An 18,696-nucleotide genomic window follows, 5' to 3' on the forward strand; every position below is an offset into this window, starting at 1 on the left:
CAACGAGGAATGGCGAAAGGGTATCGGAAGACGGAGAACGTTATAAACCGATAGTATATATATATATATATATATATATATATATATATATATATATATATATATATATATATATATATATATATATATATATATATATATATATAGTGATTTTTCATAAAATTCTTTTCACAGAATGGTTTTCACCACCCACGAAAATCTCTTACAAAGATGATGATGAAATCGAATTAAGCCTAGCTAAGCTAAAATAAACGATAAAAACCGTAAAGAATAAAAAAGCAGAGGGTCCCGGCGGAATACCAAATGAATTGATAAAAAACGGATCGGAAAAGCTATTCCGCATGATACACAAAATGTTTGAGAGTGCAATGAATGGAGAAGACTTACCGGCCGAATGGACTCAATGACATAGTAAAGAAAAGAAATACAAAAAACTACGATAACTATCGAGAGAGGAATCAGTTTTATATCGACTGTGGACAGACTGTATGGAAAGACACGGTGTATTCCACGGTCGAATAACTAATAGAAAAAAGTGTGGCCAAAAATAGATCCATCATCTTTTTGTAGATCTTAAGAATTCCTATGACTCGATACCTAGAACCAAGTTATGAGAAGCAATGGAAGACATCGAAGTTTCACGCATATTAATAAAAGCAGTAAAAGCACTCTACGAGAATAACAAAGGAGCTATCAAAACGGGCAATAGAATATGCAGTCCATTTAAGATGACAAAGGGTACAGGGCTGCTCCACATTCCCTATCTTGTTCAAAATATTCCTGAGAAAAACTCTGAAACCATGGAAAAGAAATTGCGAAGGAATGGGCATACCAGTAAGAAATAAATACCGATAACGACCAAATAGTAATCGCACAAGACGAAGATGACCTCAGCTTTATGATAAGAAAACTGGAACATGAATATACAAAGAATGGAATGGAAATAAACTTAGGAAAACTGAATAGGTAACTAACAACGGAAAATACAGAAATAAAACAGCTAGAAATAGACGCAGTTAAACCAATCAAAGGAACAGACAAATACAAGTAAGTATTTAAGTTTCATAATATCAGATAAAGGAACAACTGAAGAAGATATAAAAAATAGACTAGGACAAACAAGAGATGCATACGAAAATTGAACCCGCACCGTGGGATAAAATCATGAGTATAAAAACAAAAAGAATAATATATAACACAATGACAAGAAGTCTCCTTACTTAGGGGTGTGAAAATTGGATAATAAATATAGGTAAGAAATCCAAAAACAAAATAAGAGCAACAGAGATTGGATTCCTAAGGAGAAGCTTCAGAGTAACAAGAAGAGATAGAATAAAAAATAACAGATTAAGAAAATAATGGGAATGAACTCATGATATAATAGACTATATAAAACCAAAGAGATTAACCTGGTACGGACATCTCAGAAGAGTAGATAAAAACGTTGGATAAACAGAATAGCAGAGTGGAGTATAACAGGTTATACACCGAAACCCTTGGTAGACCGCATACTATAGTAGCACCAAATATTTTTTAAAGTTTAAAATACTTACATATTACCAAAATAGACAAATCCATCTTAAATTACTCGTAAATACAATAATTACTGCCAATCACTTGAGAGCCAACCACTATCTGTAAAGCTAGAATTGTTGCTATGATAGTGGTGTTATCCTACAATCCTACCCCTCCCCCCACTTCTTGGCAAATTATTTGTTATACATACTTATATTTTATTGGCCATAAACATTCAATTATTGTCAGGTGACTATCGATGAATTATAGAACTGAAATATCTGAGCTGTTAGCACTATCAAAATGATTACCAAGAATAAACATATAGGCTATTATTTTATTTAATTACCTGACTCTATTGCATTATTTCGTAGTATTCAATTCAATGAGCTGATAGCTAATGCAATGAGCTGATAGCTGATTTAACATTCCGCAGCTTTTCCAAGGCAGAAATGTTTTGATTATTAAAACAATTTAACTACCTATAACTATATTTTAGTCATCTGCTATAAAAGATAATATTTCGTTCTTGATCATTAAATTTACAAATTTTATTATTCGTCGATTATTATACACTAAGCAGCAAAATAACGCTAAAAAATGGGACATTTTTGATGTCTTGAATTTCCTAAACCTCTTGTCCGACTTGAATGTTTTTTCAATATGTGATAGTCTTATTCTTTAACGATATCCTTGTAATAATATTTTTGCTAGACAGAAAAGTTGTCATTATATACCGGGTGTACCAATCGTACTGTGTTTTTTCCAAAAGTTCGGAACACCCTGTGGAATATTTTAGCACATATACAATATTCAAATTAAAACTGAATTGTACCCTTAGGCTTTCTTAACATTTTTCTTTTTGATTTATTCGCTTATGTTCGATAATTAAAGAGATATGTACTTTTATATTGCAAATGAGGTTTGCTATTTGGTCTTGAACAATATCATTCAAAATCTCGAGAGCTACTGTTTCTACCTCTTGTAAAATTCTAGGAGGTGCCAACGCTGTCGTAGTCTTCTGCCAATTATGTTCCACACATGTTCGACTGGATTAAGATCTGGACTAGTGATGTAATATTACCGGGAAGATTCGAACGACGGAAAGTTTCCGGAAACTTTCCGGGAATATTGGAAACTTTCGGAAACTTATGGAAATATTGCATTTTTATTAAAATTATTGTAATAAATTATACAAATCATTCGTTCTTCTTCTTCTTGTTCGTCTAGCACGTCCACATCTGAACATAAGCCTCTTCAAGTCTTTCTTTCCATTGTTTTTTATTGTACGCTACTTGTAGCCAATTTTTCTGGGCAGTCCGTTTCAGCTCATCTGTCCATGTCATAGGAGGTCTGCCTCTGGGTCTTTTGTGTTGGTATGGTATCCAGGTTAGAATTGTTCTGTGCCATTTGTTTAGATCGCTCCTAGTTACATGTCCAGCGTATTTCCCATTTCAATTTTAATGAATTTTGTACCACATCAGTGACTTTGGTTTTCTGTCTTATCCATGTGTTTGTTTTCCTGTCCTCAATTGATATGCCAAGCATTGCTCTTTCCATCGTGTGTTGAGTGACTCTGAGTATATCGTTGCCTAAGTTCTAACAGTGAATATCTCATTTTTCGCAACTTTTGAAGAGATCATTAGTAACTGTTGCTCTGCAACCCCAAAAGCTTTTCAATTCCAACATTTATGATTATTTCATAACATAAAAGTAATATTTACAATAAATAAAATCTAAAAACAGAAACTGAATAACTTTTTGAAATACGAATCAACAGTTAATACTTATATGATCTCCTCAAAAGTTGCGAAATATGAGATATTCACTGTTAGAACTAGGCAACGATATTCATATTCTTTTTTGTGATTGTACATGTTTGTTCCGATATGCTAATATCGAAATAATGCTTACATCAAAAACTTTAGATCTAAGATGTAGCTGAATTTGTATCAAATCAGTAGTTAGCCAAATAAACTCCATTGACCAAAGTTCTGCTTTTGCACAGAACTTTGTTAGTTTTGTAAAAATGTTTTCTTTTTGTCAATAAACGGGATTATTGGTTAATAATATCTTGTCTATACACCGCATAGCCAATATGCTCTTCACCAGTGAGGCTTGGTCCTGTGAAAGAAGGATCAAGTAAGTTTGCAGCATAGTGCACAGGCTTCACTGCCATTTTTTTCTTTTTTCTAATTTAGATAAGCATTCCTTTTCCTCAGACTTACTGATTAGAAGTAATGAAATATTCTCGGTAAAAATATTCTCTGTATCTTAAATGCCTCGACAACCTGGGATATTTAAACATACTTCCAATAAAGTACCTAATCCATTTCACAATAATTGGTGTTGTTAGCACAACTGATACTTTTTGCAACTTTTTGCATTTCATCATCCAGACAGTTGTTGTGTTTAAAATTCCGTGAAAATTTTAAATTTTCTCCCTCTATGACCTAAGCATCGGTATATCGGTAAATCACTTTTAGACGCAATAATGTTATTTATATAATTTATTAAGCATTGAACCACATCTAGTTTTTACAGGAAGTTTTAATGATAAAACTTTATTGTTGTTTTTAATTTTTTCTTTTTATTTATTATTTCAGTTTTGAAATATTCGCATGCATTATACCCATACTGCAATCACCATAAAGATGCACTAGAAATAAACAAGCCAAGACACATTGAATATTCGAGGAGGACTCCCAAATCATGATTTACAATGTTATCCTACATTGTAAATCCCAAATCATGATTCGGGAGTACTCATCGTAACATTAAACGTGTCTTGGTTTGTTTATTTCTAGTGCATCTTTATTATGATTTTAGTATAGCTTTAGGCATTTTTAGTAGGTATAAAAATAATCAAATATTCAATGCATTTTTAATATAATTCAAAACAATGTAACCAGATAGGGAGAAATAAGAATGAAAACAAATGCCGAAATTAAAGAAAAATTAAAGAGAGAAAATATAGTCAGAAACATAAAATCAACCCAACGCAAATACGAAACATTTAGGCGTCCCGAGAGACTTTTTCGGGACCTCGGGACACATCGTTAAAAAACGGGACAATCCCGTTTTTACGGGATGTTTGCTCACCCTAAGCTACTTCCATGTAAATTCAAATTACGTCACTGATTCTTCTGTCCAAAATGCTCTTGGAAAAATTCTCAAAAGTTCTCGGAAATATTATGGAAAGTTCTCGGAAACATTCTTGAAAGTTCTCGGACTCGAATTTTTCATTGAAAATTTCCGGGGATATTCGCGGTCAGGAGAATATTTCCATTTTTTATAGGCGAATATTCTCGGAAACTTTTCAATGTTCGCGAATATTCGCTTGGAAATATTCTCGACTCACATCACTAATCTGGACTATGTCGTGGCCAATTCAAAAGTCCGAAAATTTACCTGTTGTAAATATTCGGTTACAGTTCGTGCAACGTGAGCTCTTAAGGTATGTATAGATATGCGCGCCACGCACTTCACGCCGTGTGTGCGCCGTGCGATCGTGGCCCGACAGAAGTTGGATTGTGTGCGCACCGTTTGTGCGCCACTTGAAAACACGTACTAACGCGTACTAATCTAACGAAATCGCCACGAACGCGTAGCGCACACAGGGCGCGAAGTGCACGGCGCGCATATTTATACGTACCTTTACATTATCGTGCATTAACAAAAAAATATTACCAATATAAGGAGCCGATAGCATGGTAGCTAAGTCCTTCGCTAGTAAGTTCACTACTTGAATACACTCATCACGGGTCAAATTCCTTGTAGTGTGTTCCATTTCCACCAAACAAAAAACAATTACGGACTTGATTGAAACTTTAAATAATAAATCTACTAATTTTCACAATAAATCTGAACAATTTTTGACTATTAAGAATTTTACATTTATCAAATTGTTAATTTCTCATAGCTCACTGTAGGCTTGGTTATTAAACTAAGCAAATTATTGAAGACCCACTATTTGGTGCGAGAGGGAGAACGATATTTCACTTTCTTTCATTATTTTTTATTAAATTTTGAAATAGATGATGATGTTCTTCATAAATTATTTTTTTGCGATTAAAAAATGTATACCAACTTTCTTTCTTTTAAAACTGAATCAAAAGCAATCATATCGTCATCAGAAGACATTTTGCTAGAAATTGTACCTATTAGACTCAACTGACAAATTTTGAAGGATTTTCTCATATTATCTATAATAATTTTGTTTGGGGCATCTGAAAATATATTAATTAATATTTTATTCTTTTTATTCTTATACAGGGTGAGTCATGATGGATGAGAAACTGTATAATATACTCCTACCTGGTATAGAGGCCCTGTAGAAGGCGAGAGAACTGTTCAGTTTACTAGTTCTGACCCAAAATGCTACGACCAACAGAAAATATTTTTCCACTTCATAGACTACGAAAAAGCATTTGATAGAGTTAAACACGATCTACTATTAGAACGATTGTAAGAAGTCGGTTTAGATGGGAAAGACATCAAACTACTAAAAAACTTATACATACTGGAACCAAAACGACAGAATTAGGATCTAAGGTTCCACGTCCGCAAAAGTAGAAATTAGGAGGGAAGTTAAACAAGGATGTGTTTTGTCACTCTCTTTATTCCGAGTTTTTATTTAAAGAGGTACTGGAGGATTCCAAGGATGGAGTCAAGGTGAATGGCATAAACGTCAACAGCATCAGATACGCCGGCGATACGGTGTTGATTGCAGATTACGACTTGGGTCTACAACGACTTATCGACAGGACAAACTCAATCTATGAACAATTCAATATGAAAATAGACATTAGGAAAACCAAAATGATGTCAATCCGAAAACTCCAGAATGTATCTCAATGCACAATAAACGGGCACATTTTAGAACAGGTCAATAAATTTAAGTACCTGATGCAACCGATAATAGCAACCGAAATTCTGATCAAAAATAAGATCAGGCGAGAATAGGAGAGTAGAACAGGTCAGAATATCGTTTGAAAATTTTAAAAGACTGCTATGTGATCCTCAAATAAAACTCAAAATTCGACTACGTTGATCAAAAAGCTACTACATCTGGTAGACTCTTCTTTATTCAGTTGAAACGTGGATCCGTAAAACATCAACCTTAAATGAATGGGAGACCTTTGAAATGTGGATCTACCGGAGAATCCTCAAAATTTCATGGACCTCGCATATCTCAAACGAAGAAGTGCTGCATAGAATAGACAAAGAACGAGAACTTTTCAAAAAAAGTAAAATTTAGAAAAACATCATACGTTGGCCACATACTGAAAAATAATACCAATATGCTCAACAAATAACAGTGAAAGAAAAGATTGTGGAAAAGAGAGAACTAGCAGGGGCGTAACAGAGGCCCCCGCAGCGTGAAGCTTGCGGGGGGCCCCAATCGACCAGGGGCCCCATCTTGTCGTCTGATATTATGTAAAAATCTGTTATAGGTATATGATTTTACTTTGTATGTTTAAATTTAAAAACGTAAATTTCTAAATAGACGTATTCGGCAAGTGAATATCTACATATTCTCATATCTAGAAACTTAGTCTCACGAACTTTTATGGGTGACGACAATAAACTATAAAGCTTTGTGCATGACTGTTGAGAGATTTAAGAGTTGCAATTTGCCGAATTTTAGAACAATATTTTTAAATCTAGAAATGGGTTTTCTCTTTACCTACGTTTATTATTTCGATACAATTATCCAGAGGCGTAACAGAGGCCCCCGCAGCATGAAGCATACGGTGGCCCCAATATGTCAAGGACCCCATCTTGTTGTCTAATATATGTAAAAATGTGTTGTTATAGTATTTGCATACATACGTTTTTTAAGCAGTGCAGTATTGAACATGAAGTTGTCCATCCGAATTAATAAAATTGTAGATATATTCGCTGATAGTAGATAGTGCACGAAGAAAGTTGATCACCTCATAGAATAATACTAATGTAATCATTTAGTAATTTTTGTTCTATTTTATTCTATAACAATAAAGATGAAAAATATAAGTCGTCATAGACAATGCATGAATACACCAATGGCTAAGTAAATGACAGTTTTGGAGTGAAATTATCAGCGTCACGACGGACGTATTTGCTTGACAATTTGAATTTAGGTTCTAGTTACACTCCACTTCAAAGTTGGATTTATGCCGTTGGTTGCTTTTACTTCGGGTGGTGACACCCCTCCTTGGGGTGAAAAACATACGTTTAAAATAAGTTCGGAAATAAATAAATTGACTGATTATAAGCAACTTTTGTTCTATATAGTTTCTTTATCTATGTTAATACTTTTCAAGTCATTTTGAAGTGAGAATGTTTATCTTTCAACAAAAAAAAAACAACGTTTTCAGACGGGTTTTTCGCAAATAACTCAAAAATAAGTATTTATCGAATTAAATATTAGATATCGAAAAAATATTTGTAGCAAAAATGTAGCTGATAAGATACAAAAAAATGCTGTACTTATTCATGACGTCTATCGACAAAGTAAAAGCACAGTTGAAGCTCATGAAAAGTTATTCTTATTAGTCCAATTCCAAATCGAATATTTCAACCTGAAATAACCAAAAAATGAAGCAATTTTCGGGAAAAATTCATTAAAACTTTTTTTAAATGTTTCAAAAAAAGCTTTATTTTTATTTTATATAAAAGTTTCTAGCACCAAAACTTTAAGAGTTACGCTCAAAATAAAGTTGGCTCATTTTTTGGTAAAAAAATCTTGAAAAACTGCCCCTATTTCGCACCCCAAATAAAATTTATCATTAGCGCTTTGCCATTTATTTTAAATATTTATTGTTTATATGATCTGTAAGTTTGACCGGTTCGAAGTTCTTATTTAAAAAAAAATGTGGTTTCATAGTAAATTTTTTTTTTATTTTGGAAAAGTGCCTTTTTTTTCAAAAAGTATTAGTGATACGAAAAATCTCAAAGAGTAAAGAAATGTAGGTCTTGCTTTTATAAATATGTTGGTTTTATTTTGTTTTTCTGTAAGACAAAAATTGTTTAAGATATTATGGCTGTTTAAAATTTGCATATACTCGTGATAAGTGAATCGTTCAAGCCCTTTCAACTAGAACCATTTTAAAAATAAGCACTTTGAACCGGTGAAACTTACAGGTCATATAAAAAAGTTAATTATTTGTTAATGTATTTTGAGTGTAACTGGCTTAGTTTTGATGCTAGAAACTTTTGTAAAAAATAAAGCTTCTTTTAGACACTTTAACCCGCGAGTAGTCGCGCGGTGAGATAGAATCTCAATTTTTATCCTTTTTCGCGATAACTTGATGAAAAATTTTGCAATTTTGAAAAAATTTCGTAAGTACCTCGAGGAAGGGTGTAGTAATGCGTAGGAATTTTTTTTCTTCTTCTTTTTGTGGAATTTATGGCTTTGGGGAGAGCCAATTAGCTTTAACGTTTCATCCTTTTTCGTAATACAGTAAAACCTGTCAATAACGGCCACTAAAAATGAAAGAACTATTGGCCGATATAGAAAGGTGGCCGCTATTGCCAGTTTTTGTAGTCTACATACATATATAATTGGTTTGGGAAATTTTTAAACTGGCCGTTAGGACAGGTGGCCGATGTTGGCAGGTGGCCGTTAACACAGGTTTTACTGTACAGTAAAATTTGTCAGTAACGGCCACTAAAAATGAAAGAACTAATGGCCGATATAGAAAGGTGGACGGTATTGCCAGTTTTTGTAGTCTACATATAATTGGTTTGGGAAATTTTTAAACTCTCCGTTAGGACAGGTGGCCGATGTTGGCAGGTGGCCGTTAACACAGGTTTTTTTAATAAAATTGTTAGAAATATATATTTTCAATATAAAAAGTAGATAAAAATAGTACAAAATGAAAATTTGTTTTAAATTCGTATTTTGAGATAGAATCTCACACGCGACTATCGACGTTACAGAAGTATCGCCGTATTTTACGTTGATTTACTGGGCTGTAACACATATAGGTATTTGTTACACATGTCGCATTTAGTAATTTTTTAAAGGGGGCCCCATTTCCAATTCTGCGGGGAGAGCCCGACGGAGTTTGTTACGCCACTGAGGACTAGGAAGGAAAAGATTATCGTGGCTAAGAAGCATCCGACAATGGACAGGACTAAATTTTGAATAGCTAATTAGAACAGCTGAAGATACACAAGAGTTTGAAATTGTAGTTTGTAGTAGCCAACCTTAATTGAGGAGAGGGCACTTTAAGAAGAAGGTATAAGTATATAGGTCCTTATGGGGAATAACAAATGACCATTAAAAAGGGTCTGCTGCCAATAGTTTAATAATATACAGGGTGTCCAGAAAATCTGCCGACAAATGAAGATAGGAGATTTCTCAGATAATTTTAAGACAATTTAACCAAATGCACCTAGTCCGAAAATGCTTCCTAAGGGAGCTAGAGCTCTTTGAAGATGGCGTCTTTTAGTTAGTTTTTCTTAAATACCTCCAGAACGCTTCTAGTTAGAAAAACTAAAATTGGTACACATATTTATCTTTCAGAGATAAATCGATTCCATCCATTGTGAATTTCTAATAATAGTCACAGGCGTCCGTTTTGGGTGGGGCAACGGTTAATTTATCGCATAACTTTTTTGTCTTGAACTTTTAAGGATTTTTGATACTGGATTATTAAATTGTGAGGTATTCTAGTAATAAAAGGTACTCTTGCTTTAAGTAAAAAAAAGGCGGTGTATTTTACTAACTTAAAGCAAGAGTAACTTTTAGTATGTACTAGAATACCTCATAATTTAATAATTTAGTGTCAAAAATTCTTAAAAATTGAAGACAAAAATGGTATATGCGATAAAATATCCGTTGACCTACCCAAAACGGACGCATAGGACCGGTACTAGAAATTCGCAATTAATGCAATCGATTCATCTCTGGAATATAAATAAACGTACCAGTTTTCGTTTTTCTAAATAGTTTTTTTTGATATTTAAAAAAAACGAAAAATTTTCACATCGATTTTTCTAGAAAACGGTGTATCCTATCGACTTAAAGTAAGAGTACCTTTTAGTACCATATTACCTTACGTTTTAATAATTCAGACTCAAAAATGCCTAAAAATTAAAAACAAAAAAGTTATGCGATAATATAACTGTTGCCTTACCCAAAACGGACACCTATGACCGGTACTAGACATTTGCAATGGATGGAATCGATTTATCCCTGGAAGATAAATATGTGTGTAAATTTTCATTTTTCTAAATAGAGGCGTTCTGGAGATATTTAAGAAGAACTAATTACCACACGCCATCGTCAAATAGCTCTAGCTCCTTTAGGAAGCATTTTCGGACTAGAGGAATTGGGGTAAACTGTCTTAAAATTATCTGAGGAATCTCCAGTCTTCGTTTGTCGGTAGAGTTTCTGGACACCCAAAATCTTATTTTATTGCTCAAGTAAACTGCCTTCTCGCATTGCAACAGTTCACAATAAAAATTCGAGCAATTTACTTTTAGTTTGTGCTCGGACAGGGGCAGTTAAATATATTCAACAAAACCATTGAGTCTATGGAGAAGACTAACTCAACTGCGACAGATACAGATGTAGATGTGGTTGACAAGATTAAAAACTAATCTTCAAAACAGGATAGCAAGCAAATTTCTTCCACAAGCACCTAAATAACGCATAAATAAATTGAAAGATTTCATAAATGTCGAAAACTGTATGAGTGGCGTTCGCGCTTTTTTAGACCGCTGCATTTCGTATTTAAAATTGTGGGAAGAGAGCTTCGACAGAGCCGAACATTTTGAGTGGATCTGCTTGAAAAATGAGCCGATTTGTTTCCATTAATAATCTGTACATTTTGTCCTTTGATGTAAATGAGTATTGAACGACAATATAATCGAACATGTAATGGATTATAGATACTTGGGTGTGGAAATATCTAGCGACAGGCATCTCTGGCAAGAAACAAAACAGCAGGAAATGAAAGCAGCGAGAATATCTGGTTTCCTGAGGGATATAATCTGGCGGAATAAATATATAAGCACCGAAAGCAAAGTCCGCATTTATAAGATATGTCTTAGACCCATACTGACATACTCAGCTGAGACAAGGGCCGAGACAACAAAGGCCAAACAAATAATGAGAACAACAGAGATGAAAATCCTAAGATCCATAAGAGGTATCACACTTAGAGATAGAATACGAAACGAAGACACATTGAGAGAGCTAGGCATTCAGGATGTAGTGAGATGGACAAGAGCACGACGACGCATGTGGAGACCATGTAGATCTGATGGACCCTGAACGTATGGCGAAATGGCCGAAGACACAGAAGCCCAACACCAAACGACCCATAGGAAGACCCAAAAAACGATGGTACGAGAGTTGGAGCTCCGGATCGCAGCAGAGACTGCAACAGAAGAAACAGGATATAGTCCTATTAAAAGAAGAAGACATTTTGTCCATCTCGTATAACTTTACTTTGCTAAGTCGCCTACGTTATTTGCTTATTTTAGGTGCACTGTTAGTTTGTGGGTTTTAGAATTTCTCTTTTCTCATTTTATCAAATAGGTACGCAGAATTTGGAAAAATAAAATACCGTCATAATTTTTTTTATTTTTTATTTATTAAAATATTTTTATTTATATAAAAACGATCAATAGATTATTTCAAATAATCGATGATTACAATAAAAATTATTCATCACACAAACAAAAAAAAGTAATTATATTAAAAAACACTAAAAACTTTTGGCGTTGATTCAGCGGGGTGATATACTTATACTACAATCACAATAAAGATGCACTAGAAATAAACAAACCAATACACGTTGAATATTACGAGGAGCACTCCCAAATCATGGTTTACAATGTATATACATTTTAAATCCCAAATCATGATTTACTAAGTTTATACATTGCAAATCATGATTCGGGAGTGCCCCCCGTAACATTCAACGTGTCTTGGTTTGTTTATTTCTAGTGCATCTTTATTGTGATTTTAGTATAGTGTTACTACATTTAACTGTATTTAACATTTTCATAGTAATTTAGAAAACTGAATAGAATGTAATAAATCATTTCAATAACAAAAACGGAAGTATGGCCATTGAATAATTTTAATATAAAAATATTCCAAAGACAAGAATCATGGGAGAAAAACAGTGGAAGGCCAAGAGAAGGTTGGATTAAATAAAGAACGGACAGAAAAAGAAGAAATTGAAACGAAAATTAATTGTGTCCAGAAAAAGCAGAAATTAAAAAGTTGTTAACTAAGCTGACCTTTAGAACAGGCACAATGAAAATAAAAAAGGATGTTTAAACCAGATGTTGTCTCTTTCTAGATTGATTTAAGACCATGTTTTTAAATATCTATTCCAAATTCATAAAGAAGTATCTAATGAAAAAAATGGACATAAAACTAACTATCATCTTATTTCAAAGTCAGTAAGGCACTATTTGAGCAGTTTTTAACAATGAAACAGTGTGTACAGGACAAATTTTCCTATTTTGCGAATTTACTATATTGTATGTGTCGATATGGTACTCTTTACCTACGGACAGCAGATGAGGGCTGCAGATTTTGATGGTGATCGCACTATGCAGTACTGTTGTGTTGTACTTATGTTTTTCATTCTAATTGAGTATTAGTCATCTGTTCTTAGCTTCTCGTATCAAGGTTAGAAGTATTTTTTCTTCTAGCTTTTTATTATCTCTATTATCTCTTATTCATCTTCTGCATTTATGTCACTTGGCTGATTTTGTATAGATCCGTAAAATGTTCTTCACAATCGTTTTCCTTTATTGTTATGGTTTTTTGGTACTATATTATTTTTTTTATATGCATAGTCAAACAGTATCTTGTTGTCGTTTTGATTTATATTAATTGTTGCATTCTAGAAAGTTTCGTGACTTTTTTTCTTTTCCATTTGGTATTGTTCTAGTTATTCGTTCTTTCACTTAGATGCTGATGCTACGATTTTTTGTTTTCTTAGAGTCCTATGATTTGTTCTGTACGTTCTATTATGTTGTTCAATTATTTTTCTATATCTTCATCGTTGGGTCTTCTTAGTTTCTTCTGTATACTATTGTTTTGTTTCTTATCTTTTTAATTTATCGATGTTCCATGTTTTCTTTTTCTTTCCTTATTAATATTTGTTTTGATTATTTTCAACTTTAATTTTGCTATTGATGAGATGTTAGATAAACAAAAATAGATATAGGAAGTGGTTGAATGCTCGAATATACGAATTTTACGACAATAAAAGGCAGATATGGAGCACTGAGTTTTATTAAATCTTGCCCAATTATACTTTCGCTGCTAGACCATCTTCAGGGGCATTTCGTCAAAAAGGGAAGGTATCCTTGAATGTCATTAACAGTTGTCTGAATGGTGGCAATTTAATTCAAAATAGAGTTACCATGGACCTCCATCTTCAAAATGTGGTAGTACCCAAGTACCGGCAATCCCATTTTCTGTTTGTCCTTCGTCTAGTCCTAGTGCATGTTAATTATTTGTTATATGTTAATTTAAGTTGCCACCATTCAGACAAATGTTAATGACATTCGAGGATACCTTCCTCTTTTCCCCGAACTACCATCCGAAATGCCCCTGAAGATGCTCTACGAGCGAAATTATACTTGGGCAAGATTTAATAAAACTCAGTGTTCGATAGCCTTTTATTTCCGTGAAAAAATAGATATCAATAACAAACATCCGCATTAAATGAAAGATTAGATAAATGTAAAGGACTTTATATATGTAGATATTGATCAGTTAACTATTACATGAAAACATGGAAGAAAATAAAATAGAAATTATATAGAGAAATACGACAAAATATATAAAAAGGTGACGAATAGTATCAAAAAGCTAATACATCATGGCAGCTTTAAGTTCATAGGTATTTGTCCTGTATACATCTGTTTTTATAAATTATGGCAGTGACACCTTAGGTATCTCTAATATAACATAAATCTTATGTCTTTACAATAAGTAACAAAAGATATGGATCTACAGTTTATAAATTGCAATGGTTACATCATCATAAAACGTAAATCCACTCACATTCAGTTCTGTCAATAAAAGTAAGCAACTACAGCACAAGATCACATATTATTATAACAGGCAATAAAAATAAACGAAAAATTATGTAGCAAAATTTTATCTCAAGTTATTGTGTGTGCACAATAAACCACAATAAAGATGCACTAGAAATAAACAAACCAAGACACGTTAAATGCTACTAGGAGCACTACCAAATCATAATTTACAATGTATAAACTTTGGAAATCATTATTTGGAATTTACAATGTATATACATTGTAAATTATGATTTGGGAGTGCTCCTAGTAGCATTTAACGTGTCTTGGTTTGTTTATTTCTACTGCATCTTGATTGTAAATTTAGTATAGTGCATCTTTATTGTGGTTTTAGTATATGCCCTATTACGTTTTATATTTTATACTGTTCCATGACATCTCGTAACGCAACAGTTCGTAATCCCAGAGATGGTAACAGTTAATCCGTAACGGTAACACAAATGTGACATTTAAAGAATTTTTTTTATTTTTTATCATGAATTATGACTTCAAAGTAGTAAAATTACTTTTCAGGTAGATAATATTTAATTTAAGACACAATTTTTCAAAATATTATTTCTTCACGAAATATGAAATTTGTTAAAAATGTTTATTCTGATGCTGGTTCGTTAAATTGATAAACGTAATTTCAATTACAACTGTAATTAAAATTAGTTTTCACATTAAGAAAAATTCAATTTTCACGTTACGAATTATGCCGTTACGAATAGTTATAGTTACGAAGTGTCGCCGTTACAAACTGTTGCGTTACGAGATGCCGTTTCACGGCAACATAATTTCAAGTTTTAAATATATTCTGCAGTTGCTTATTTTTAAAATCTGTATCTCTAAGTTGTATCAAATAACAAGTGAATTAGAAAGTGACGTACAAAGTGTAACATCTCATATTCTTTGACAGTCTATAAGGCGATTTATTCTGGTAATTTAAATATCCCAAAAAGCAAAAGGTTAGCGGTACCAAAGATAACGAAAACTATTTTATACTTCGTTTGAAAATTATTGATAGTACAGCTTTTTTAGACAGCTCATTTACGTTTTATGTCGTATTGTATTCAAGATTTGGTGAAGTGGTCCTATTATTTTCATGAATTCTTGTGCAAAACTGAGACAAGAAGAAGGTAAAAATTGTTATTAAAAGTAACAATATACTTTTTCGGATATTCATATTGTATTAGAATATTGCCTTTACAAACAGCCATGGTAGTTCGCCATATTGTATTTTTAATACATAAAACAACTACAAACTAATATCACAACAATATATTTTTTGGTTTAGATATACAAAAGCCTTTAAACTTCTTCCTCTAATCTTCTGTACTTCTTCTCCTTTACAGTCTTCACCTCTTTGTCGCAAAAAATGACATGAAGTAAAACGCAAGTTTGGTAGCCTGCAGTAAAAATAAAAAGAATTAATACACCTCCACCAATGATGAGGATAGTTTTCCACGTGCCACTCATGTTCCAACGCCATGTGCCAACTTTTTCTAAAAATAAATAAAATTTTGAATTAAACAGGAATAATGAAAAAATATTTATGATATATGAAAATATATAAGTATAACATAACTGTAAGCGAGCATATGCCAAATAAACGTCAAACTGATAGTGTCAATTAAAATCTGCTGTTAGTTAAATTCACTTTTCAGCGGTTTATAATCAAGAGAGTACTGTGCAAATCACTACTGGAGTCATTCCGAAGAACCTCCTAGAAAACATAAAAAAGCTGGATCTGAATGAACATCTCTATAAGACCATGCAGAAATCTGTATTAGGAAGTTTTGGAAGACCAGGAAGCTTTGGGAGATACTCCTGCATACGTACCAAGTCACCTAGGGCTCGATAACACGGAAAAGTCCTACCAGAGCTCAATCCTTTTGATATCGTAGGTATATGGGATGAGTGAATTTTCCGCTTAGAGGGAGTGAGGGTCGTATGGCTAAATCATAATAATAAATAATAATTATAAATGGAAGATATATTAACAAAATAAGATATGCAGATGACACCGTAATTATGATAAACTCTGCTGAATAACTCCAATTATTACTAAACAAAAACAGTTTCTGTGAAAACTATGGAATAAACATGAACATAAAAAAGACCAAATACATGATAATAACTATGAGAACAAATATACAAACATACATTTGGGAAATGTACTGAGAGAAAAGGTTGATAAGGTTGATACGTAGGAACCTGGTATTCCGTTTGGTGAGTGTGTTGACGGAAACAATTATATAAAATAATATTAATTAAAACTCAAACAATTGTCAATAATATACTTATTTATTTTTGGTAAAAAAAGGTGTTTTGCTTATACATCTCGTAAGAGGGTTTGTTATTGTTTCGGCCCAGCTAGCCGATGCCTGCTGGGGTGTGGCAACCAACTGAGTGGCTGAAAGAAACCACATACGCTAATGTGTTTGTGTTTCTACCATCTGACCAGAAAGGCAATAAATTATTTAGATCTGGCGTTTAAAAGTTGAAACATTTCTGCAGTTTTAGGAAATGTTTTCGAATGCATGGTAAAAGTGAGTTATTGACATAAGGTCTGATAAGGTAATTAATTTATGGGGAATTCAGTTTATTAAACTGAACACGCCAAAACATATGGTTAAGGATGCATTTCGTTTCGTAAAACCGTGCCCTTCTTAGCATCTGGTTTGTATCTTACATGTGAATTTATATGACTCATATTATTTCGTTTTGAGAAAAGTTATTAAAAATTAAGAAAATAAAATTAGCAAAAATAGTAATTAAAGCGTACCGCTATACTGGATTTCAGACAATAATCATCAAAGAACAGAAACAAGGGCCAGGATAGAAATAGTATCAAATGCGTTTGTAAAATTAAAAACAATTATCTGCAACAAACAGGGCAGCTTTGTCCATTAGGCAATATAGGCAGTTGCCTAGGGCGGCACATTATGAGAGGGCGGCAAGAATACTGTACAAAAAATATTTGTATATAAAAATTATGGATCTGGGTTCTGTCATTAAAGAGTATGAAGCTCTTTCAAATTACTTTACCGCAAGGAAGCCAAAAAATTGTGCCCAAATAATAAAGAAATAAGAAAAAGAAAAATTCAATTTGACGAGGAGGCCAATGATGAACTAAACTTTTCAGCTAGTGATGAGATGAAAATCCACACATTCTATATTACAATCGACACTCTGATAAGACACCTGAATAGACGTCTGGAATCTTATCGACTTATTTATCAACGTTTTCGTGTTATTAGCAGATTTGCCAAAATTAAGCAATGAAGAAATTATTAAAGAAGCTGAAAATCTGATACAAAATAAAGACGATCAAGATACATCATTCATACATGAATGCATCCACTTTGCGCTTTTACCCTGGGGGTGGATGCCACCCCTTCTCGGGGGTGAAAATTATTTTATTAAAAATATCCCCAAAATTAGATTCACCAATTCAATTAGAGGGACAAATTCTAAGCAAAATTTGTTACATAAAGTTATTAAAATAAATCAAAACTTTTTGAGTCATTAAAGATCAAAGATTTTAATTTTTCGTGAGAAAAATGCATGTTTTTAACCGATTTTTCATAAATAACTCAAAAACTATAAGATTTTACCAAAAAGCTATTATTACCAAAATTGAAGCTAATAAAAAAATGAAATAAACTCCTTACTGGAAAAACCTTTTAATGTTAACCAAAAGTAAGTTATAATAATTGACTGAATGTATATTTTTTTCGGTGAGTACCCAAATCTAAGTACCTATTCAAGCTTAAATAAAGGGAAAATAATGCATTTTATAACATAACCTTATTAAACATTTGTCAAAGTACTTACAAATATCTATAAAATGAGCCCCCGAACAAATTGATAGCATTAAAATTTATGCACCAAATATTTTTCAAAATCTATCTTTTAAAAGTTTTTCCAAAATAGTTAGTTTTTTTTTAAATAACTCCGTTAATTTTTACGACATCAGGTTTGCCTAAAAACAATTTGAAAGTTAATTTTAATAGCTATTAAACCACGTTGAACCCCTTACTATTTTAAAAATAAAAGGTTGAATGGCCCCGGTTACATAGTTCTCGCAGCAAAATTTAAGCTTTAAACGTTTCTATCTCGGTTATTTAT

At 32.7% G+C, this 18,696-nt stretch overlaps 1 protein-coding gene across 1 annotated transcript in view; it reads right to left on the reverse strand.

Moving 5' to 3' along the window:
* Positions 1-12,144: 12,144 nt before the first annotated feature.
* Positions 12,145-18,696, reverse strand: part of LOC126878495 (uncharacterized) — a 66,484-nt gene continuing 59,932 nt past the window's right edge. The window contains exon 4 of the mRNA XM_050641245.1: positions 12,145-16,067. Within this exon, the coding sequence (XP_050497202.1) occupies positions 15,874-16,067 (194 nt within the window). The 3' untranslated portion in view covers positions 12,145-15,873. The remainder of the gene's footprint in view (positions 16,068-18,696) is intronic.

Source organism: Diabrotica virgifera, chromosome 10 (genome assembly GCF_917563875.1).
Source record: "Diabrotica virgifera virgifera chromosome 10, PGI_DIABVI_V3a".
Taxonomy (NCBI): domain Eukaryota; kingdom Metazoa; phylum Arthropoda; class Insecta; order Coleoptera; family Chrysomelidae; genus Diabrotica; species Diabrotica virgifera.